The sequence below is a fragment of the Electrophorus electricus genome, chromosome 4 (genome assembly GCF_013358815.1).
Source record: "Electrophorus electricus isolate fEleEle1 chromosome 4, fEleEle1.pri, whole genome shotgun sequence".
In the NCBI taxonomy this organism is placed as follows: Eukaryota; Metazoa; Chordata; class Actinopteri; order Gymnotiformes; family Gymnotidae; genus Electrophorus; species Electrophorus electricus.
Window position 1 is genome coordinate 13921810 of NC_049538.1, and position 24237 is coordinate 13946046.

General features: G+C 43.1%; 2 protein-coding genes across 6 annotated transcripts; one reads left to right on the forward strand and one right to left on the reverse strand.

Annotated features, from left to right (window-relative positions):
- The first annotated feature begins 3215 nt into the window (after positions 1 to 3215).
- Positions 3216 to 14371, forward strand: LOC113589845 (F-box only protein 40). 4 transcript variants are annotated; one of them, XM_027029697.2, is made up of 5 exons: positions 3216 to 3284; positions 3730 to 3768; positions 3936 to 5822; positions 6660 to 6788; positions 12978 to 14371. In XM_027029697.2, the coding sequence occupies exons 2-5, from the start codon at positions 3766 to 3768 to the stop codon at positions 13110 to 13112; spliced, it is 2154 nt and encodes a 717-aa protein (XP_026885498.2). In that variant the 5' UTR covers positions 3216 to 3284; positions 3730 to 3765; the 3' UTR covers positions 13113 to 14371. The 4 variants fall into 4 exon arrangements, with proteins under 4 accessions (XP_026885498.2, XP_026885497.2, XP_026885500.2 ...); XM_027029696.2 differs by having other exon boundaries at positions 3219 to 3284; positions 3727 to 3768; XM_027029698.2 differs by lacking the exon at positions 3216 to 3284 and adding an exon at positions 3302 to 3629 and having other exon boundaries at positions 3727 to 3768.
- ttc36 (tetratricopeptide repeat domain 36) lies at positions 7393 to 10163 on the reverse strand. Of its 2 annotated transcripts, XM_027029700.2 has the most exons (4): positions 9914 to 10163; positions 9164 to 9299; positions 8492 to 8680; positions 7393 to 7860 (listed from the first exon to the last, which is right to left on the reverse strand). In XM_027029700.2, exons 2-4 carry the CDS (start codon positions 9270 to 9272, stop codon positions 7592 to 7594), a joined length of 567 nt encoding a protein of 188 aa, XP_026885501.2. In that variant the 5' UTR covers positions 9273 to 9299; positions 9914 to 10163; the 3' UTR covers positions 7393 to 7591. The 2 variants fall into 2 exon arrangements, with proteins under 2 accessions (XP_026885501.2, XP_026885502.2); XM_027029701.2 differs by lacking the exon at positions 9914 to 10163 and having other exon boundaries at positions 9164 to 9404.
- Positions 14372 to 24237: the final 9866 nt, after the last annotated feature.

The following is a 24237-nucleotide window of genomic DNA, read 5'->3' on the forward strand; positions in this document are numbered from 1 at the left end:
CACACACACACACAAACACACACACACACACACACACACACACGTGCAAATAGGCTTCATATTGCTGTCAGCATTCATTACAGAGCCATTGGATTTGGTCACATGACATCTATGCAAAGTATCACACAGGAGAGGAAAGATGCTCCGGTCTCTCCCTCTGCCTTCCAAACCCACAGCACAATGATCCATTCAAACAAGAGAGATTACCAATGTTCCCTGCCAGAAATGTCTTCCTTCTAAAGAGAGGTAGTGAAATATGGGGGAAGAATAAATAGGAAGTGCTAAATAAACCATGTTTCTATCAGCTGGCCAAGGTGAACCACATCAGCCTTTCCCCAGAGTCTGCTCAGTTCTCTTATCAGAAAGCAGGTTCTTATCTTTCAGCTCCAAAACACCATGCACACACACAGACCTACAGAAACATACAGACACACACAGACACCCACAGAGACACGCACAGGCACACAGAACACACAGAACACACAGACACAGAAACATAGAGACATGTACAGAGACACAGAAGAATACACAGACACGTAGAAACCCAGAGACACACACAGGCACACAGAACACATGGAAACATACAGATACACACAGACACACAGAAACATAGAGGCATGCACAGAGACACAGAAGAATACAGAACACACAGACACACAGAGACACAGAGTCGCACACAGGCACACAGAAACAGAGACATACAGGGACGCACTGACACACACAGACCCACATAAACACACACAGGCACACAGAACATACGGACATGCACAAGACACACAGAAACATAAAGACATGCACAGACACATTGAGGAATGCACAGACAAACTGTCTCACACAAACCCACAGAAACACGGAGGCACATACAGGCACACAGAACACACGGACACACACAGGCACACAGAACACATGGACACACACAGGCACACAGAACACATGGACACACACAGGTACACAGAACACACAGACACACACAGGCACACAGAACACACGAACACACACAGGCACACAGAAACACAGAGACATGCACAGACACACTGACTCACACAGATCCATAGAAACACAGAGGCACATGCCGGCACACAGAACACACGGACACACACAGGCACACAGATACACAGAGACACACACAGGCACACAGATACACACACAGGCACAAAGAACACACAAACACACATAAAACACACACAGGCACACAGAAACATAGACACACACAGGCACACAGAACACACGGACACACACAGACTCACAGAAACACACGGACACACACATGCTCTCCCTTGCTCCTTTAGTCTTTCTGTCTCTGCCTCTCTCTCCATTTCTTTCTGTAAGCACACACACACACACACACACACACACACACACACACACACACACACACACACACACACACACACACACCATCTTCATCAGTGTTTGCCTGTGTGACATTTTGCTACCTCCTTGTCCATCTCTGACAAAAGCATGCACCTCATAGGATTAACCACAAGCAGTCTGTGTTCAGAAGTAAGACATGATGGGAACTTGACAATAATCCTTTTTCAATTTGACTAAATGTATAGCTATATGTAACTGTGTATACAGTTATAGCAATCAAACTTTAAATTGATGCAGAGTTCAAATACAACATAAAATAATGGCCTGGTGACTATAATGTTGCGATGCACTGTGGCGTTCACGTCACTTCAGGTCTCTTTAACCTGCCACACTCAGACCCGTTTGCCTCTTTGCGGCTGCAATTTGCATGCCTAGCGGTTTTTCTTCTTCTTCTTCTTCTTCTTCTTCTTCTTCTTCTTCTTCTTCTTCTTCTTCTTCTTCTTCTTCTTCTTCTTCTTCTTCTTCTTCTTTTTTCAGGTGACTCTCACACGTATGAAGAACGCTACAGATGTCATTTGAAGGTGGGATGTATTTTAAACCTATCCTTTTTAGCTAAGGAGTGTTTTGCAGGTGTCATTTGGCATGTGTTTCGCGGGCGGAGCCTCCGTGTCGGTTCCGCTGTGGGGAGTGGAGTGCCCGAGGGCTCCCCGGGGTGGACCGTCTCCAGGCTCTGAGCTGACATTAGCCCGCGCCGCTGTGGAAACAGCCCCGCCGCGACGGCTCACTTCCAATTTCCCCACGTTATGTCCTGCTCCACCGCTTCCTCCGTTAACGTGGCAAAATTAGACAAAGTTCCCTACCCAGGAGGGATCCTACAAAATCCCCGTCCTAATTAAGTAGTAATAGCAGTACAGACATCATTAGAAGGTGGTTTTAATTACTTTTTGAGATTAAAAGCGGGAGATTGGGAGCAAAAAGGTTGTTGAGGAGCTAAATTTATGTGGTCATAAACATCTGCTTGCATGGGCTTCTTCTTCTTTTAAAAATAAATAAATAAATAACACCACCCCCATCAGCACCATCTCCATTAACACCACCCCCACCCCCTCATCCTAGTCAGATTTAATGAGGAGTAACTCAGTCAAGGGGACTTTCAAGCGTCTCCAGTTTGTCGTTTATTATCTTACATCAATGTGTGAAGAACGTCTATTTTACCTACTGCATCACGTCTTCTGAAATTTTTAATGCCGTGTAAACAAGAGGATTGCTTTAACCTGCGTATCGTGCTTCTCTGCAGTTTAAATTGAATGAACGATAGATGTTTCTAAAGGACTGAACGCATCATTCATTATTCCAGACAAGAAAAGAGGGAACACTTCTAGTGGCCTTGCCTCACATTCAGAACGACTCGATATGGACTAATTTGTCACCTACTGTTTTATTATTTGATTTGATTTGATTTCCTACCTGGACACATTCGGGCAGTGCTCACTGAAAGGCTGCTAGTGACATCTGGTGGCTAGTACACGTCAAAACAGCAAAATATGAATATACGAACACTTATATAAAGCTTAGGCAAGAACACTGATGAGCACATTAAATGAAGGTAAACGTATTCAGAGATAATCCCTTTGTGTAATTTTATTAAACATATTGAGATATGAAATACAATAAGTTTTATTTTATTATTGATTATTCAGAAAATAATTCCAGCAGTAAACACATATTGGCCTCTGTTCAAATGTGACCTTGAACAAATTATACTGGACTCTCAATTAGTGCAGCACACAAATGTTAATGCCTATGTGTTGTGTAACGTGCCCTTACCTCTGGTAATCACACGCCACCATGGCTAACTCTCCATCTATTTATAACAGGCGAGTGGAGGACAGTAGCTATTTGTACTCACACACACAATGACACATTTATACCAACATAACCTCCCAGTGATAACTGCAGTGCTGTGAAGCGTAAGTATAAATTAGACTTATATATTATTAACACAACTGGTAATACTGAATTTACAAGAACTGTATGCTAAGCAGAGAAATGAAATTATGTGCATTAATTTGAACTAAGTGGCAGCAGATAATTTTGACATTGTATATATTTACCATTTATTTTTTCATCATTCCTTCTTTTATCTGTGCGGTTTAAAGGACATTAAAGATCCACTGCTAATCAGCCACTTGATTATTTTTGTTTAAGGAAACTGTACCATCAAGAATCTGAATAATAATCTCTACGAAAGTCCTAATTTTGTCCAAAATGCAAATGTGAGAGCAGTGTGACATTCACTCAGCCAAACAAGTCATGTAGGTGCAAAAGTGTGTGCTGTCATCAGTCAGTACTTAAGATGTTTCAGTTAGCATGTACTCAACAGTTGGTTTTAACCTATTATTTTTGACACAGAAGTTTCTTCCTCATATTATCAAAGAAAGATCAACAACAATGGTAAGAGTAAATGATTTGGCTCCCTCTTGCTCTCTTGTTCTACATATTGTTTTCTCTGCAAACTTTATGTACTTCACTACAATTTTGAATCTCTCTCTCTCTCTCTCTCTCTCTCTCTCTCTCTCTCTCTCTCTCTCTCTCTGTCTATGTTTGATTTCTCTCTGTAGGGCAGACATGGAAAGTCTAGCACTGGCCCGCACAAGCACTGTGAGACGTGTTATAACCACCACTGTAAAGTCCCTGTGGAGATCTCCACTTCCTGTGTAGTCATTTCCTGCCGTCTCCTCTGTGGGGCTACTTTCCACCTGTGCAAGGAAGATGAGCACCGTCTGCTCTGCCCTAGGGAGATGGTACCCTGCCTCAGTGCCCACTACGGCTGCCCCATGTCCATGCCCCGACACCGGCTTGCCCAGCACCTGGAGGTGTGCCCAGCCAGCGTGGTCAGCTGCTCCCTGGAGTGGAACCGGTGGCCCATCCCTGAGACAGACACAGCCTTCTACGAGAACGCTCTGAGTGAACCCAATTACATGAATCAGCTCGATGTAGCAATGGCTCTCAGGGACCAGAAGCTCCTTTTCAGCTCCATTAAGATGAGTAGATTGTTTCCTGAGCTCATGGAGAGGCTCGAGGGACCTGCTGTACAGGAAACTGATGGAGCATCTGGGGACGTGGGCCCGAATGCATGGAAGGCTGGAGACTTAAGCCGAGATGAAACTTTAGATGTCTCTGATGGCCAAGAGGTGCAGGAACTGACACGGGAGGAGATTATGGCTCTGGCCAGGACCAAAGATTTGGCCTGCCTGGAGAACTATGTAATGTGGGAGGGGATGTTTAAAAAGGAGATGGAGGGTTGCAAACAAACAGTGAAAAACCTGCAGGATAACACTGGTCCCAAGAAAAAAGAGGGCCAGTCCACAGCTGGTTATGGAGAGGCAGTACAGAGTCCTCAGGAAGTCCAAAAGTCTAAGAATGTCGCTGCAGTGGATCTTGCCAAGACTGGCTTTGCTCCTTGGCAGGACGGCGTCCTGGAAAGACTTCGCCAAGAGGTCCACGTATCCGAGTATAACATGTATCTTGTGCATAATGGTTGCATGCTTATCAATTTTGGCCAGCTGGCAGCTTGCACCCCAAAAGAAAAAGACTTTGTTTATGGGTCTCTAGAACCTATCAAGGTGGAGACGATTCGTTCTTTCAATATCCCCAAAAGCTTCACAGCCAAGCGTAACCACCTGAAAGATCCATCCCAGAGAGCCAAGAGAACTGACCAGAATGTGGACACCTCGGATTTGGGAGTGTCCATCCAAGAACTTCCGAGGTCAGATGAAGTCCAGACCACCCTGCTGTGCTGTCTAGAGAGGGAGCTGAAGGGCCACCAGATATGTGAGACTGTGGCGACAGACGGTCTCTATGTGGACCAGGGCACACAGACCTACGATTTCCCCTCTGCACCATTCAGACCTGACACATTGCTCATTGACATTACAGATCGCAGCCCCCCGAGACTCTGTGTGCAGGTTCAGACCGAGTCTGTGACAAGGAGACACAACAAGTCCAGCTCAACCTTTACTTACCTCTGTAGCCACACCTTCCGGCGGGATGAGTACCCCTGGCACTTCCGAAACGTGCACGCAGACATCCAGTCCTGCCTTACGGGCTGGTTTATACAGCGGTGTCCCCTGGCTTACCTGGGCTGCACCTACAACCAGTGCCACTTCCGGCCTTCCGTGAACCAGGCTGTGGTGAGCTATAGCCAGGACCTCAGCGCTTTCACCCTCCGGCCACAGGTGGCAGCATCACTGTACAAGGGTGTAAGAACTGGAAACAGTGAGCGAAAGCATCCAAGGAACCTGGACCAGCTGAGCAGGCTTCCCTTTGAGATCCTCCAGCACATTGCCGGCTTCTTAGACAGTGTGTCTCTCTGCCACCTGTCTCAGGTGTCCCAGCTAATGAGGGAGGTTTGTGAAACTTTGCTCCAGAAGAGGGGAATGGTGTCTCTCAAGTGGGAGAAGAAGACCTACTCCCATGGTGGGACCTGCTGGAGGGCCAGGAAAAAGGTGAGGTTTGATGACACATTTTTCTGTTTTAAATGGGGTGAAGGCGATTGCCTGGGGACAAATACTTTACTCCCTTACTGCGCTTGGGGATCACAGCCCTACAGCCTTTAAGGGTCTTCCACAGAGCATACCTGCAATGGGACTGATGGTCTCCTAGTTACGCAACAGTAGCTTCAAACATACCTCCTATCTGAAACAACCTAGCTTGGAAAAGACTGCAGGGAATGAGGCCTATTAGCGTAGGTTAGAAATCACTCCTGCTCCCATTCTGAAACATTTTTATAGCTCCTTCTTCTTCTTCTTCTTTTTAAGCACATATTCATATTCAAACCGAGAGCCAAGCATCACCATGTGAGCTGTTGAGGCAATATTTGTAAACCCTTTCCATGCTTCCCAGACCTGGTTGTATTTTTAGCCTCGGCAATGTCTGTTGCTGTGTGTTTTGGTCATGATAAGCGTTCTAAAAATGACAGGGTGCTGCAGGCTGATCTCTGAGTAATTTGGGTCAGTAGAGAGGGCTATGGGTTGTTCTGCATCAAATGCTCCAAGACAAGCAACCTCACACTTTATTAGTAATTACACTAGCCAGTAAATGAGCAATGGGGGCAGAGTGTATCATTCTAGTATATACATCCTTGACTCTGCTAACAGGTCGTAGTTCCACACAATGCATCCGGTCGACCGGGTTTCCACATACTGGCTAGCGGCTAAAACGGAGCATGTTTCTGAAGCACTGTTGCGAAGGCTCGTGCCATCAGCAATTATGCAACAATGTGCATACTGGAACAATAAGAGCGCTTAAGCCTGGTAAACGTATTCTCTACCGCCGCCCTGCAGGTGTGGGAATTCAGCAGCCTCTTCTCTCCGGTGGACAAGTGGATCTTCAAAGAGATGCCACCCATGGCCGAGCACCTGAAGGTCTGCCCTTACTACCAGTGTGAGAGGAGGAGTGAGCCCGTGGCCTTGGTGAGCACCAGGGACGCCACAGGCATGGTGGAGCGTGGCCGTATTCTTTATTGCCCCGGTCAAGGACACGAAGGCTAACCGGCTGTTGTGTGGGGGATGGGGGGTTATAGAGTCACACTAGCACACCTGCTCAGCAGTAGGCTAAAGGGGAATGCTTTTTGACATGGAAGTAATAATGATGAACAACTGAACAAATGACTGCTGCAGAGGACCTATGATATTTTCAGTCATGGTTCAAACTTGATTGTTAGTCATGTGTTGATTTGATTGCAAATACTTTTGAAGGCACATGTGAAAGTGTAAAAATTTGAGAGTTTTAACTGCTTTACATTTTAATTATTACACTTTACACTTATTACAGAGCTGACGATTGTGTTTTGAGCTTTTTGTTGTGAAGAACTGGCTTATATTGACCTCTAGTGGTCAAACCCCCCCAAAAAAGCAGTTCTGCAAAAACGTTAATGTAACAAACTGTTGATGACTACAACAGTCATGCCATATTTTCAACGGCCTTAACCCCATGAACATTTGAGCTCTTAAGCTAAATTACTTTTTAACTCAGACTAAGCTGTTCTTACAAATGGATCACCAGAGACACGTGTAATATGCTTTGATACAATTTTTTATGCAAACTGGAAATATGATAATACTCTAGATTACAACACAGTTGTAGCAATCTATGCCAAATATACCGATTTGCAATGGGCAAGAATAGTTTAACAGTCTGCATATACTTAATAGAAAAGTATTAATATATACCGACTGAGTTCAGAGTAACAGTACACGGATCTGATGTGGCATCTTTACGGCATCTCAGGCTCGGCGGGGTTGCGCAGTTTGTCGACGACTTCGGCGAGCATGCGGTTGCACAGGGCGGCGTAGGGGTTGAGCATCACTGCCTGCCGACGGGCAAACTCGCTGCCCAGCGCTGCCGCCCGCTCAAAGTCTGCCCGGGCCTCGTCGCCCCGCTGCGCCAGCCGCAGAAGTAGGCCACGCTGTACCAGCGCCTGGCACGCCGAGCGCCCCACGCCCTGGCTCAGGGAGATGGCACGCTCCAGGTCCTCGATGGCACCTGCGGTGGGTTGGGTTGTAGTGAAAACAGGCGTGAAGGCACAGGGCAGCACTTTAAAGAAGGCTGGAGCGTGTGATTTTTTCACCCCCCCCGTTATAGGCTCAATTTTGTAAATGTGAACTTATTGTTTAGCAATAATTTCTACCTGAGGAGTTTATTAAACAATCACAGCACTTAGACATGCTTCATAAAACAATTATAGCACATATACCTGCTTCATTAAACAGTTATAGCGCATACACATGCTTGTGGGTAGACTATGCATGCATGAATGACTCTGAAGATAACTGATGGCAATGGAGATGAGGCAATATTCTAGTGGTAGTTGATTTTTAAAATCATATATGTATGTGTATAATTATATATGCATGAATTTCTTTTAATGTCCCTCAAATAAGGTGTGGCATGTACTGGAAATACATGTTTATTAATAATTATGAAAGTAAGTCTTTGTTGATAAAAAAGTTTTTTAAAAACACTGAAAATTATTCATTGTTAGCAATTTTTCTGCTCGCTGTCTGTACATCAAAGCAGATCCAACATTTGGACTGGTAAAAACCCCCCCAAAAACAAACAAACAAACAAAAATGTGTGAATAGGAAGTGGTGGCTGAGCCAGCTTTCACACCCACCACTGGTATCACCCTGCAGACGCCTGGCCTGAGCACGGTTGTTGTATGCCGAAGCTCTGGAGGGCAGCAGCTGGACGGCCTGGTCGAAGTGGCCAAGGGCCGCCTCCACCTGGCCGGACTCGGCTGAAGAAACGCCCTTCAGCTCCAGATCCTTAACCTTCCTCAGCAGATCTGGGTCGAAGCAACTGTCTGAAGAGAGGAAGGAAATACATGTGGCACAGACACATAAGTGCCAGCATTCGCCAGCTTGTTGTATTCCTCATTGTTACTGGTGCCTAATGCTCACAGCAGGTCTGTTTTAAATTCGTTTATCACATGCACATTCTGTCGAGAGAGATGCAAATGCCCCACAGTCATCGCGCAGATGTTACAGAGAGGTGCTTGCTGCTCGTGGTTTAAGAACTTAATCATGGTTCAGGAAACTGTCAAATATCTTACAGTGGAACTCACCTAACTCTATCCTTTTGTGATAGGCCCTGTTACAAATGCTGTCAGATTTTATTTTTAAAAAGGTTTTGGCATCTGAATATATAAAACCTCTTTATAAAATCAAAACCCAAGTATAGGGCTACATAAATTTAGATGCCATTAGATAATTCTTAGTGGAACCCCCCCCCCTCCTTTTTTTTCTGCCAAGGCATAATCAGTACATGATGGAAACTCTTCACATACCATCATCTGTGATCTCTTCCTCTTGGTTTAAACCAGGAATGTCTCCAAAAGGTGTGGTAGGGTTGAAGATGGCCTGTAGAATGGCCCAGTCATGGGCTGAAGACATCATGCTACTGAATACGCTGTGAGCTTCTCCCTGTTCAAATAAACATTTCACTATATTATGCTGTATGTTCAGGAGAGGGGAGCTCCATTCCTAATAGCTTCCAGGGCCCCTCGGTGACCAATCAGAGCAGGGGGTGGAAAGTGCTGAACTTTGAGCACATCTGGGTTTTATTAACTCTGCGAAGGCATGGTCTGCAGAGTCTCTGCATGCTAGTTTTTTAAGGTTAATTTCTTTGTTTGAAGTTTTGGGCCAGCTGACTAAATCCAACATACCTTTTACAAACAATAGCCGACATATTTGATTTTTTTTTAAAGGTATGTCTGTTTTATTTTTCATATTACAGAGCACATAAAATGGTGAGTTTAGCTTTAAATACTTTACTAATTAAATGTAAGGGCTGTGGTGTATTAAACATGACATATTAAGTATGGTATAGAGAAAATATGAATTTGTGAATTCGCTCAGCCCCAGTCCTAGACTCCTTTTGCTGATGGAGCAGGAAATCATAATGGGTCATATTTTTAAAAACATAATTACATTTTGTAAGACAGAACTACATTCAGGGCTTGATGTGATGATTTGAGGGAGCATGTGAGGGGACGCCAATTCCCCATTTAAAAACAAACATGAGAACAGCCACCCACCTTGTAAAAGTAATCATCTCCCTTTCTTCCGCCTTTGGATTAAGGTGATGTCTTTTACGATGTCTGTTATCAGTATTTTCACTTTAAGCACGTGTGTAATTTACAAACCAAGTTGCCCTCGGCATATCAGGAATTCTTCGTGTCACCCAACTATCAGGGCAGAACAGACGAGGATGTTGTGGAGAATCTGGTTCTGTAGGCTTTATTTTATTCATTAGTAACTCATTGGAGGGGTTTGTGCAGCAAGCATCTGCCTTGGGTAACGCTTGAAATAATGCTTGGGTAATGCTGGTGTCTGTGGAAAAAAAGCAACCAACGTTAACCATTGAAAGATGTTTGGAGTTAATAAAACTGAAATATGTTCACATACACTTAGGGGGTTGTCTAAATAATTAATTACATAAAAGGTAAACATATGCTAATATAAAAAGTTACACTGCCAGCTGCATCGTTAAGATGAGAACTGCAACGCTAATTTAATGAGATATTACTGCTAGCAGTGTGGCTAACGCTGCATTACATCTGCATTTAAACCACAAAGGCTCAGAGAAAGTCTGACCTTGATACTAAATGACGACAGCAGAGTTAATGATACTGGCTTAGATCGAAGTACGAGGTAAAGAAATAAAAGTTGTTGTTTTTTAAGTGCATTAAATGTAAATTTCACAAAATAAAAATTAATCAAATGCAAAAAATAATATCACATTAACAAGCCGCGCTGAGATTACATTCCACTAGCTAACTGCTAATAAAACAACTTTAAGCCAAGGAACAGAAATATTTAAAGAAATAATTAGAAGTGTGAAAGAAATATCAAGCATTAAACCACCAAAAATAAGTTGCTGTTACTGTGTAGATGTGAGCTCGTAAAGATGTTAGCTAGCGGTTTGCAGCGACGGTTAGGCCCTGTCTGCTCTGCCAGGTGTATGTGGGTTTATGTTTTTAAAAAGGCAATCAGAAGTAAGAAAGAAGTAAGTTTGCACTGAACAGCAAAATGCTGTTTTGTGAGTGGTTCCCCTGGAATTCTCTACTCTGTGCACAGATGGTAGCTAGAACTCATCAGAAAAGAACAAAAAATGAGTCAGCACTTTTTTTTTTCCCTGTGAATATTTTTGTACTCCGAAAATGTTTTTCATGAAAATATTTTCATGCTGTAAGGGCTCAGCCAAGGGCTGGACCATCTGCTAGGCCACAAGAGGGAGACACAGGGTGGCTCTGGGGAAATCAAGGGCGTCCGGCCATACCTGTCCTCCTACCAGCTTAAGAGCATCTCACAGGCGCCTTGGTGCGCAGTCTTTGTTCAGTGTTCAGACAAAAGGCAAGGCTGGTATGTCACGTCGAGTCCTCAAGGGCTGCCTTTTGGATCTCATTTTTCTCTCTACCCCCTCAGGTTCTTCAGCAGCTTTGAGTTGCATCCTTTCCCTCTTGAGTTCCCTCGACCCCCTCGCCAGAGTTCTCCGAGCCATCCCGTAGGCATTCCCTTGTCTATTCTGGCTTTTCTTTAGCTTTTCACCTCTTTGGTTGGGAGAACTAATTTTTGATTTTCCTTTAGCTTTGCTTTGAAATGCCACGGAGAGGTTTTGCCTTGAGTCTTTTAGTTTCCGCACTGAGGAAGATCCCCCAAACAGCTCCCCACATCCACTAGTGTTAGCTCCCACTTGGGCCTGCTACGTATTTACTTTGGTTTCTTCAAGCGCCCTAGCTGCCCTGCACTTACATCCTCTAACCACTGGGTGGCTCCCTCACTTTACAGTGGTCTCCTGTGTACATCCAGTTATCCCATTACATACCCTCTGTGGCATATCTTCATATATTATTTTTGAATGTACCCAAAACTACTAAAAAATCACATCCCCCCACAGTTTTTCTACAGTACAGTCACTGAAGACTGAAGTACAAGACTAAGACTGTCATATTAAGTCATGTTTCTTACCCAGAGTTCCCTGTTTTCCCGAAGAGCAAAGGGTTGGGAGTATAACGCCCTGCCCAGCTTCTGATACACTGATGATGACAAATGAACAGAGAACAGAAATCACCTCGCTTTGCCCTTCTCACCACTGATGGCCCAATATCTGCATACCACCCTCGCATATATTAGCATACATTTACATTGTAATACCTATTAAATTGAATCACTTATTCAAAACAGAACAGTTTCTCTCTATTAACATGGCAGACTGTCCATAAACTTTGCAAAGTTGTACTCTAGCACCAATAAGGTTATGAAACACAGAACTGTACATTAGTATAATGTGAAATAAATAATGTATGTCCATTTTTACCAGTCAAAACTTTCAGAGCCTTTTGAATATTAGAAAACCTACAAAGAATTAGTAAATCATCAAATTAGCACATGACAAAAATTTCTGGTAGAGCTGCATTCTGAACCATATCTAAATTCAGCACTAAATGTTTAATTATTCTTTTGTGTCTTCCCCCTCACATTCTAAAAGCTTAGGGTGATTAACTAACAATATAAATGAAATCTGAAAAGCTAAGGGCAATAATGTATAATTTAAAATCTTCAATTAAGTATTAGGCTGCACTCAATATCGAAGACAACTGCTGCCAAGACATTATGGTTGTTTAACTGAACAACACAAAGTAGAATTCTGTCATGCTTTTCATGAGGTGGACAATAGCAATTGGCACCACTGTTGTAGTTGTGCAGGAGCGGGGAGTTGGGCTGGGCCAAGGCGGGAACCTGCACAGATAATTGGTTGCCTTTTCGGAGTGAAGAAGACAGGAATCTCAGTGACGAGCAAATATCTAATGAGGCAGAATAACCTATTTCCATGGAAACAGAGTTTGGATAAAGAAACAAACTACTGTTAGTGAGACGCTCCTTAACCATGGGGTGGTTTGAGCTGATACTTTTACTTTTACCACGTTCACTTAAATAAAACTTTGGCCAGTTAGTGAAGGATGGCAAGAGTATGGCTAGATGACTTGTTGTTCTATACATCCCAGAACGTCCAGGCTTTTCCATATGAAAACATATTTGACATCCTGAAAAAAGCTAAGCAGTGTGAGCTCACGCTGTCATCCTCTGTGCCATTAACAGGAAGATGACTCGAGCACCTCAGGGGTTTTTATCTTTAATCTGGACGAGTACAGGCATACCCACAAGCCTGCTATGCCTGCGCCACAAGCCTGCGATGAGTATCCTACGGTCACTAATACCGTATATGGAAGGTAAACGATATAAATGGTCAGATAATTGAGCCGATAAAACATTGCTTAATATTCATTTTTTAAAAATCTGAGTTCTGATTGGTGCAATTTGTCAATCAACAGGTCTTAATATGTTGCTATGACATATAGTGTTGCTGTGTTCACATCTGCTCCCTATGTTCAGGTGTGTGTATGCTTGTCTTTGTTGCCACACCCTTCTCATGTGTCGCACCTGTTCCTTGTTATCTCTGTTGTTACTATGTATTTATAAAGTCCTGTTTGATTGTTAGTCTTTGTCGGTGTTTGACCTGATGTACGCTGTGTATCAGCTGCTCCGCTGTGCGTTAGACAGCCTGTCATGTTCTGAGTGTTACAGCATGGCTGAGGACAATGATGACTGTAGCTTCAGGTCACACTTAGAGTCTGACCGTTCTGTGGACTCTCTATGAGCATCCCACATCTGGATGGGAAACAGGATCAGGGGAGTCCAATGATGAAGAGCCCCCTGCTCCTAAGGTTCTGCCCAGAGCCTGCGAGTGTCCCCGTGTTACCTTGCAAGAGGCTTCATCGCGGGCGCCTGAGCCTGCGTTTCTGCACGTCGGCCCAAACCCGGAGAGGGGAAGCGTTGCAGCGCTCGATCCCACGGCGGGCATGGCATCTGGCACGCACACCTGCTCACCTGCCCAAAGAGCAGAGTTGCCCTCACCAGCCAAGCTGGCGGTTAGCACCTCCTCCTGAACTCCCCGGTCCTTCCTCCCAGCCTCACAGACTTCTTCCTGCTTCTTTGTTTGGTCCCCTTTCACATATCCCCGTGCCAGTCACTATCCCGCTCCCCGTCACTGTTACCGTGTCAGTCCCTTCCTTTGTGTCTGTTCACATTCTTGTTAGTGCCCCTGTCCCTGTGTCTCTCGTCATCACGGTCCCTGTCTTCCTTCCCTCCGTCCTACCTGCACTGGCCCGTGTCATTTCGCTCAGGCCTCGCCATTTGGTGTTGGTCTGGGGGCCATCACCTGATAGGCTGGCACGCCATGAGTTGTCCCGTGGGAGGGCATGGATGGCCCCCTCCTTCCAGACTCCTCCCTGTGTTTGTGTGTGTATGCTTGTCTTTGGTGCCACACCCCTCCCATGTGTCGCACCTGTTCCTTGTTATCTGCATTGTTACCATGTATATATAAAGTCCTGTTTAATCGCTGTTGGTGTTTGACCCTATGTACACTGTGTATCAGCTGCACCGTTGTGCATTAGACTTCCTGTTATTTTTTGAGTGTTATTATCACTTATTGTTCTTCGTGCTTTGTTTCGTTTTTTTCTGTGTACAATAAACGTCTCTGTTTGTGAAACGTCAGCTCGTCTCTGCATCCTGTGTCGCCTCCTCACCGTCACACATACTTTTTGAACCCATTCTGAACTTTTGTTGAACCCTGTTAGGAAATGTTTGATATGTGCCAAAACTCACTTTATAGAGAGTGCAGAACTGACTCCAACTGCCACTTAAAGAAAAGACTGGTTGGAGATACAACCCAATGAGGAAATTAATGCATTGTAGCGGTTTGAACGGGAGGCTAAAACTGAGATTGGGACCGGAAGCGCATGGTGGGTACTCGGGAAACAGACTGAAATTGCGCTTAATATTCTAAGGAAATGGTAATATGCTGATTACAAGATTGTGGCAGAGAACTCAAGCAGAGCTCATGACAATATTTTAATGAGGCTTTTGTGTGAGCTAAATGTTCCTGATGTCCACGGTGAGTTAAGATGAAGAGATCTTTGCAAAATTATTTACCAGAATGAAATTAAATTTGAAATGCCAGAATTATTTGGACAAAGGAATAAGTATATTAAAGGACTACAGGGAAAATAAGTAAATAAATAAATAAATGAAGTCGGTGTTGTGGGTAAAATGAAAGAACAACTGAGGAAGATGAAGATAACAAGACATAAGAAGGACAAAACAAGATAAAAAAAAATGAACAAGATCAAAAGGCCAGTGCATGAGATGTATCTCCATTCCTATGACTTCTGCTTGTGATTTTTAGAGCTCTTAACATGGTTTAGTATAATGCTCTCTCAACGTCTACGCATTGGACCTCCTCAAAGCCTCCTTCTCATCACGACAAACACGCAACAGATTAATACCTTCCCTTGAGTCCCATAAATTTACACCCACAGTCGCCATTCTCAAAAATGCTTTGAGACTTCAGTATATAACACTGCAGGGGCTGAATTAATTAATTTGCACTGACATTGCTCCACCCTGTATTTTGCATCCAATGAAATGTCCCCAATGGCTTATTCATTAAGGCAAACCTGCAAAACAGACAGGATGTGAAAGACAGAGTGCTAACTGGATCCTTTAAGATGCTTTAGATCAGGTTAGACAGTTTTTTTTTTACCCTTTTTCCTCTGATTTTTATAAGTGAGGGCATGTTTTTTACACACATGCAAACCTTTACTGACTCAGAGGCCTGAGTCAGCAAGCTGGAGATGTGAGAATGAAACTGCAGCAGTGGCAAGATGGAGACTACACAGGTGCTACTGTAGAGGGAGATGACTGCACAGGTGCTACTGTAGAGGGAGATGACTACACAGGTTCTACTGTAGAGGGAGATGACTATACAGGTGTTACTGTAGAGGGAGATGACCGCACAGGTACTACTGTAGAGGGAGATGACCGCACAGGTGCTACTGTAGAGGGAGATGACTATACAGGTGTTACTGTAGAGGGAGATGACCGCACAGGTACTACTGTAGAGGGAGATGACTGCACAGATGCTACTGTAGAGGGAGATGACTGCAAAGGTGCTACTGTAGAGGAGGGATGACTACACAGGTTCTACTGTAGAGGGAGATGACTATACAGGTGTTACTGTAGAGGGAGATGACCGCACAGGTACTACTGTAGAGGGAGATGACCGCACAGGTGCTACTGTAGAGGGAGATGACTATACAGGTGTTACTGTAGAGGGAGATGACCGCACAGGTACTACTGTAGAGGGAGATGACCGCACAGGTGCTACTGTAGAGGGAGATGACTGCACAGGTGCTACTGTAGAGGGAGATGACTGCACAGATGCTACTGTAGAGGGAGATGACTGCACAGGTGCTACTGTAGAGGGGGGATGACTATACAGGTGTTACTGTAGAGGGAGATGACCGCACAGGTACTACTGTAGAGGGAGATGACCGCACAGGTGCTACTGTAGAGGGAGATGACTGCACAGGTGCTACTGTAGAGGGAGATGACTGCACAGATGCTACTGTAGAGGGAGATGACTGCACAGGTACTACTGTAGAGGGAGAAGACTGCACAGGTGCAACTGTAGAGGGAGATGACTGCACAGGTGCTACTGTAGAGGGAGATGACTGCACAGATGCTACTGTAGAGGGAGATGACTGCACAGGTACTACTGTAGAGGGAGATGACTGCACAGATGCTACTGTAGAGGGAGATGACTGCAAAGGTGCTACTGTAGAGGGGGGATGACTGCACAGGTACTACTGTAGAGGGAGATGACTGCACAGATGCTACTGTAGAGGGAGATGACCGCACAGGTGCTACTGTAGAGGGAGATGACTATACAGGTGTTACTGTAGAGGGGGGATGACTGCACAGGTGCTACTGTAGAGGGAGATGACTGCACAGATGCTACTGTAGAGGGAGATGACTGCACAGATGCTACTGTAGAGGGAGATGACCGCACAGGTGCTACTGTAGAGGGGGGATGACTGCACAGATGCTACTGTAGAGGGAGATGACTGCACAGGTTCTACTGTAGAGGGAGATGACTATACAGGTGTTACTGTAGAGGGGGGATGACTGCACAGGTACTACTGTAGAGGGAGATGACTGCACAGATGCTACTGTAGAGGGAGATGACTGCACAGGTGCTACTGTAGAGGGGGGATGACTGCACAGGTGCTACTGTAGAGGGAGATGACTGCACAGGTGCTACTGTAGAGGGGGAATGACTGCACAGGTGCTACTGTAGAGGGAGATGACTGCACAGGTGCTACTGTAGAGGGAGATGACTGCACAGATGCTACTGTAGAGGGAGATGACTGCACAGATGCTACTGTAGAGGGAGATGACTGCACAGGTGCTACTGTAGAGGGGGGATGACTGCACAGGTGCTACTGTAGAGGGAGATGACTGCACAGGTTCTACTGTAGAGGGAGATGACTGCATAGGTTCTACTGTAGAGGGAGATGACTATACAGGTGTTACTGTAGAGGGAGATGACTGCACAGGTGTTACTGTAGAGTTCAATACCATTGGGTTCCAATGGACAATGAATATAGTGGCTTTAGGTTGAACTGAAGATAATGTTGAATTGTAGGCTAGATCATGGCTTGGAAACAGCCGTGTCTATTTCTACACCTGATGAACAACTGGAGAATTACTCTCATCATTACATTTGTGTAGAAACCACAGGTCACTCAATGGTACCAGCTGAGTAGAAACATGGCGTGGCCTGGAATACTGGAATGGGCTCTGGAATAAATACAGTAAATATCTAGAATTAGGGGTTGAGATGGTTTGCTTGTCTGATTTGAGGTCTGTGGTTGATTTTGGGACTATAACAAGTCAACACGTTTGGAGCATCTTGATGAATTTGGAAACTGCGTGATTGCGTGTTGAACATCAAGGTCTGTGATTTGCCATGGTAACAGCTGGTGAAAACACACTTAGGACAAACATAAACATACAACTATGTTTTCATCTATTCTAGTGAGTCCAATATAAATCATACAAAGTTGTTTCACAGTTAGGATTTCAAACAATCTCAATTAAAACTATTTTAATCTTAAAGAAAATAAATAATTAGCACAAACAACAATTAACACATGAAAGCAATCATAAAAGAAAGACAATAAAACTCAAACCCACTTCTGTGTGTAGACAACTTGCAATAATTCTGTCCTCAAACCTCAGAGTTCTGTGCACTGTCACTTTAAGATGCTGCCCAGTGATGCATTTCCCCGGTATACCATATGAGGGAGCTCTGGCCAAAGTAATTCCCTTTTTCCTTTGACCTGTGCCACTGGAGAAAATGACATCACACAGGAAAAAAAGCTTTTGCAGCCAGTCCTTAAAAGATAGGGGAATTTGTGATTTAACATGCCAAGGGATTTATGAAGAGGCATCTGCAATGATTTTGGAACTTGCTATGCTATTAGTGCTTAATATTGGCAGCAATACTATTAATAATACTAAACCTAATCCTATATTACCCTTAAAACGGCATATTATTTAGTTTTTAAATTTTATGTTTATTATTTAATAACTACTGCAAATATTTCAGTTATTACACTGAACCCAACATGAAGGGGTGGGTAGTTAGAGGGACTGAGAAATAAGAGAATGATTCCATTAGTCCTTGGAGTGGAAGAGGTTAAATTCCTTATGGCAGTGGATGTGTTCTCAAGTACCATGTACACAGTGCTTTGATAGCATGATGTCACCTGTAATTGAAAAGTGGTGAGCAAGGGAGCAAATAATCCCGTTTGGTTAGCAGAGAATGATAGAAATATAATGCACACAAAGAAATAAATCTTATAAAATTACATATAATTCATCAATCACACTTCTGAGAGGTAGAGTGAATGCAATAATGATTGTTAGCAGAATAAAGACACTTGCTGAGGCTGAGAACAAAATTGAAAGTAACCCTATAACCATGGTGCTAAAATAAATGTATCTCAGTTCACTTTAAGTCAACTACAGTTCATTGTAAGTATACATGTTTGAAAAGCATTTCTTAGTAGTTAGTAATCATTTAAGATGATCTGGTTCATAACTCTATGTGTACACACTTGAAGTGTTTTGGCTTAGCTATTGCTAGATGCTGTTATTTATTTATTTATTTATTTATTTATTTATTTATTTATTTATTTATTTATTTATGCCCTATTATCTGCTTCCTTTTGGCACCCATTCACATATGATTGCCAAGTGTGATCAGAAGACAATGGAATAACTTTCCTGATGTAAAAGCTTATATAGCCTACCTGATCTAGACTACACGTAGACCACACATAAACCACATCTAAATAATACCTGCAATGGCCGAGTGCCGCAGGGCAAGGAGCAGGACACACAGACTCCCTTGACGTAGACAGACATTTATTAGACACAACACGATACGATGAACACGGTGGCACCCATGTGGAACAAGCAGGGTGAAAACAGGCATCATCAAACACAAACAAAACGAAAGACTGACAAAGAGGCACACACCAACAGGGGTTTAAATACATACAACCATATTGATAATAAACCAGGTGCAGGTGTGTGCTAACAGGGGCATGGTTACAAACAAGACAGTCAATGATCTTGCACTGCACATGGTGGGATATACCACGTGAACGGTGGGAAGGGGAGCCTTCCGTGACAATACCTAGACTACATGCAGACCACACATAGACCTAATCTAAATAATACCTAGACTACATGTAGACCACACATAGACCTAATCTAAATAATACCTAGACTACATGTAGACTGCACATAGACCTCATCTAAATAATACCTAGACTACATGTAGACTGCACATATACCTAATCTAAATAATACCTAGACTACATGTAGACTGCACATATACCTAATCTAAATAATACCTAGACTACATGTAGACCACACATAGACCTAATCTAAATAATACCTAGACTACATATAGAGCACACATAGACCACATCTAAATAATACCTAGACTACATGTAGACTGCACATAGACCTCATCTAAATAATACCTAGACTACATGTAGACTGCACATATACCTAATCTAAATAATACCTAGACTACATGTAGACTGCACATAGACCTCATCTAAATAATACCTAGACTACATGTAGACTGCACATATACCTAATCTAAATAATACCTAGACTACATGTAGACCACACATAGACCTAATCTAAATAATACCTAGACTACATGTAGACCACACATAGACCTAATCTAAATAATACCTAGACTACATGTAGACTGCACATAGACCTCATCTAAATAACACCTAGACTACATGTAGACTGCACATATACCTAATCTAAATAATACCTAGACTACATGTAGACTGCACATATACCTAATCTAAATAATACCTAGACTACATGTAGACCACACATAGACCTAATCTAAATAATACCTAGACTACATATAGAGCACACATAGACCACATCTAAATAATACCTAGACTACATGTAGACTGCACATAGACCTCATCTAAATAATACCTAGACTACATGTAGACTGCACATATACCTAATCCAAATAATACCTAGACTACATGTAGACTGCACATAGACCTCATCTAAATAATACCTAGACTACATGTAGAGCACACATAGACCTCATCTAAATAATACCTAGACTACATGTAGAGCACACATAGACCACATGTAAATAACACCTAGACTACATGTAGAGCACACATAGACCACATGTAAATAACACCTAGACTACATGTAGGCTGCTGTGCTTGCACCAGCATGTATGAAGTTAATACGTTTAGTTCATATCAGTAACACGGTGCTGTGATTTTTCATTGCACCCTACAGTTAATATCTTCATGACATCCTGAAACATTATTAAATTATGTTCATATACAGCTATAATTTAACCCACCACTGGCTTTTCCAGTAGCTCTGTAAAAAGAAGCCGGTAAAGGAAAAATGAACATCCACATTTTCACTGCTTCCCTCCTTCTCGATATGAGAAACTCAAATCGAACTCAAACCAAAAGCTCACAATTCGACATTTTACACAGAACCCTCATCAGCACACCCAAATTTTGCTCTCATGCACTCTGATTAAAGTCCTGCTGGTTACACATATTGAGCAGGCTGTCTGAGATCCTCAGCATCAACATTTAGATCTGTCCATCTGTTGCAACATTGACCAATCTAGTTTCACATCAAATACATCAACAGCTTCCAGCTTTTGCACCAGTATCATTAACAAAAGCTAAAAAAACAAAACTGGAAACACAGAACTAAATGATCCTCCTTTCACCGATGTAACCTCTGAACAAAACACTCATAATTAATAAACCTTTCTGTAACAATTAAAAATAAAAGAGCCACTTAACATCAAAAACAACCACAAAGAAGATCATTTCAAACACCATCCACCTGAAAGAACATTATAGGAATTAAATACAACCATCTATTATCATGTCCTGAGTGATTACTTTATTAACTGGCTTCTTAAAACATTTTGTCTTATTATTTACTAAGCATACGAACACTAGAATGTGGTGTGTAAAACTTTGCTTATAGAACCCTGTGTGTGAAACCCTGTCTAGAAGCCAGTATGTAGAGCCCTGCAAGAACCATGTGTGAAACCCTATATGCTGCATTCTCTCATTTTGTCAAAAAATGCTCATATTAAATAAGTAACAAAGACCTCAAAGATTTTATGCAATTTTGAAAAAATAAATGGAAATCATCCAATGGAGGAAAAAAAAACAACACTGAATCAATGTGTGTATGTGAGTTTGTGGGTGTGGGTCCTGGTGTTTATATGGGCGTATTGCCGGTAGCCCGTGGTGTGGTCTGAAGCTAAGCATTAGCAGAACGCCATTACTGCAAATGTCAGTGCATCAGCAGCACTCTACCTGATTATGTCAATACCAGCTGACATCTGGGCTGTTCGCAGATAATAAAACCCAGGCAGCAGTGTGTAAGCATGACTGCAGGGCAAGTGGGAAATTAAAAGGAAATAACAGAGTGTTGACCTTGGAGACAGGCATTAGCCTGGGAGCTCATTCAGATCCAAGCCATGTGAGAGAGTTTTCATTGTTTTCTATTGTTAGGCTATGAACAGGCCTGATCCTGTTGCTGACAGTGCTCCAGTACACGTGACATTTAGAACCATCGACTTGAGATGTGGAATTGAATATGGGGTCCTGGGGAGGGGACTTCTCATTAATTGTGTCACTTATTGCAATGGCGTGCTTGTCTGACATTAGCAATCGCACCATTCCAGATCGAAAGTCAAATGAACAAATGCGGGATTCTGGGAAATAAAGTCAAGGGAGCAGTTGTTTACCAAGTACACCCTCAGTCATCAACTGAGACCCATATTTCTTGCAGTCTTGTGTTTTCAGCTATTGGACAGTCCAGTGTTCTCACCTATTGGACAGTGTTGTGTTTTCAGCTATTGGACAGTCCAGTGTTTTCACCTGTTGGACAGTGTTGTGTTTTCAGCTATTGGACAGTCCAGTGTTTTCCCCTCTTGGACAGTGTTAAGTTTTCAGCTACTGGACAGTCCAGTGTTTTCAGCTTTTGGACAGTGTTATGTTTTCAGCTATTGGACAGTCCAGTTCTCATGCCCACTGGCGCAAGGTCTGCACATCACAAGGTCAGGTAAGAATGTTGTGTTTTCTGATTAAGTTAAGCTTGTTACCACGTAGTAACGTAATGACGCACCATGGACATTGAGATAATCTTGAAAGTGCGTGGCTATGCGTATGGCACTGTCAACCAGGGTGACATCAAAGCCTGAGCTCACTAATCTTCCCTACGCCATTAGCAGGAGCTGGAGGTGGTGGAACTGGTGGGGCAGACGCAGAACTCCACACAGTGGGGAAGGAGGGTGGGGTGGCCACGGGGGAACTCGGATCAGGATTAGAAAAACATAATCCGCTCGGTGGAAATGCAGGAAGACACATGCATACACCCCCCTGCACACACACACACACACACACACACACACACACACACACACACACACACACACACATACACACACACACACACACACACACACACACACACACACACACACACACACACACACACACACACACAGCCAGGGAGCCAGAGGATGAGCAGATAGATGGTTGAGCTGCAGTGAATGTGTGATGAGATGACTCTCCTTCCCACAGTTCAGGCTTCTTTAACCTCCCTCATCTTTCTCCCAGAAAACAGGTCCTGTTGCTCTGAGGGAGATTTAAAGTGCACGGCATTACATTAATTAGGCATCTGTAAAACAAGTGGAGCAGACAGAGAGAGGAGAGTGTTTCTGTTAACAGGAAATGAAAACGCAACTCAACCTTGCTGCCGTCTGGACAGGCAAGATATACAATCAGCCTGTTGTGAGTACATGTCTATTAGAAGGAAAAATAATGTTTAATTCAAATATTGATGTGTTTCAGGCTTGATTAGTGGATAAGTCAAAGCTTCTAAGGATGGGACAGACATACCTGGACAGAGATGCATGTGTATTTTGGCCATCTGCCATCAAGAAGCTTGGGTTTCCATTCAACCACAAATATTACTGCAGGGTTTGCTAAACATTACTGGAGCTTTTATTGAAACCTTTATTGGAATTTTGTTCTGTGGACAGAACATGCTAGAACAGAAGAATCTGTCAACATAAAAGAGAGATGACATTTTGTAAATACACCAGTGTCATGGAAAAAAGTCCTCCTCTGTGAAGTTCAATACCGGCTGATACTGTAAACCTATAGGGGTCCCAAAAGCCCTTGTTAGGTGCATCAAGAAGTCCATCAAATTTCAAGACATGTTAGAGTAAAAGATGGAATTCTCTGCCCAGAGGCTAACAAGAACTCGAGCATGTAAAGCATTTCTACAAACCAAGGAGCCATTCTGCATGATAAATTGGCTCAGGGCTCTGTTCCCCAACTCATCAAATATTACAGGAGAAACAGGACTGTTCTTGTAGAGCAAAGGTACACAAATTATTAAACCAATAAGTGCAGTTAGTCTTTTTCTAAAAGAAAAAAAAAAAGATGGTGTTGGAGATTTTTTTTCTGAGTGATTTAATTCTATCATGTTGTGTAAACAATGAAAGAAGACATCTCATAGACATCTACCATTTTGGCAGCATGCATCTATCTATGAAAGCAGTTAGGATGTAAAATCTAAAAATGTTTCCTGGTGACTTGGAGTTTATAACCTGGCTGAAAACCTTCACAGATACACCTGTTAAGAGCTTTGAAACCTACTGGTACATATAACAAACAAACGGTCAGTAGTTTGCATGCCAAAAGAGTCCACTTGACATGATCAATCATTAAGGTAATTGCTGTTTTCTAGAGTCCAGCAGTTGGAGTGCTTAGTTTCAATTATCATTTTACACCTCAGATTTTAAATAAAAGGTTAATTTCCCAAGCTTGACCACAAC

Coding starts and splice junctions, on each gene's coding strand:
- LOC113589845 (XM_027029697.2), top strand. Junction 5,823..6,659: donor GCTGGAGGGCCAGGAAAAAG/GTGAGGTTTGAT, acceptor GCCGCCCTGCAG/GTGTGGGAATTCAGCAGCCT. Junction 6,789..12,977: donor GGAGTGAGCCCGTGGCCTTG/GTGAGCACCAGG, acceptor TGCCATTAACAG/GAAGATGACTCGAGCACCTC.
- ttc36 (XM_027029700.2), bottom strand. CDS start 9,272: ATGATGTCTTCAGCCCATGACTGGGCCATTCTACAGGCCATCTTCAAC. Junction 8,681..9,163: donor GGAAGAGATCACAGATGATG/GTATGTGAAGAG, acceptor TCCTCTCTTCAG/ACAGTTGCTTCGACCCAGAT. Junction 7,861..8,491: donor TCTGCAGGGTGATACCAGTG/GTGGGTGTGAAA, acceptor AACCCACCGCAG/GTGCCATCGAGGACCTGGAG.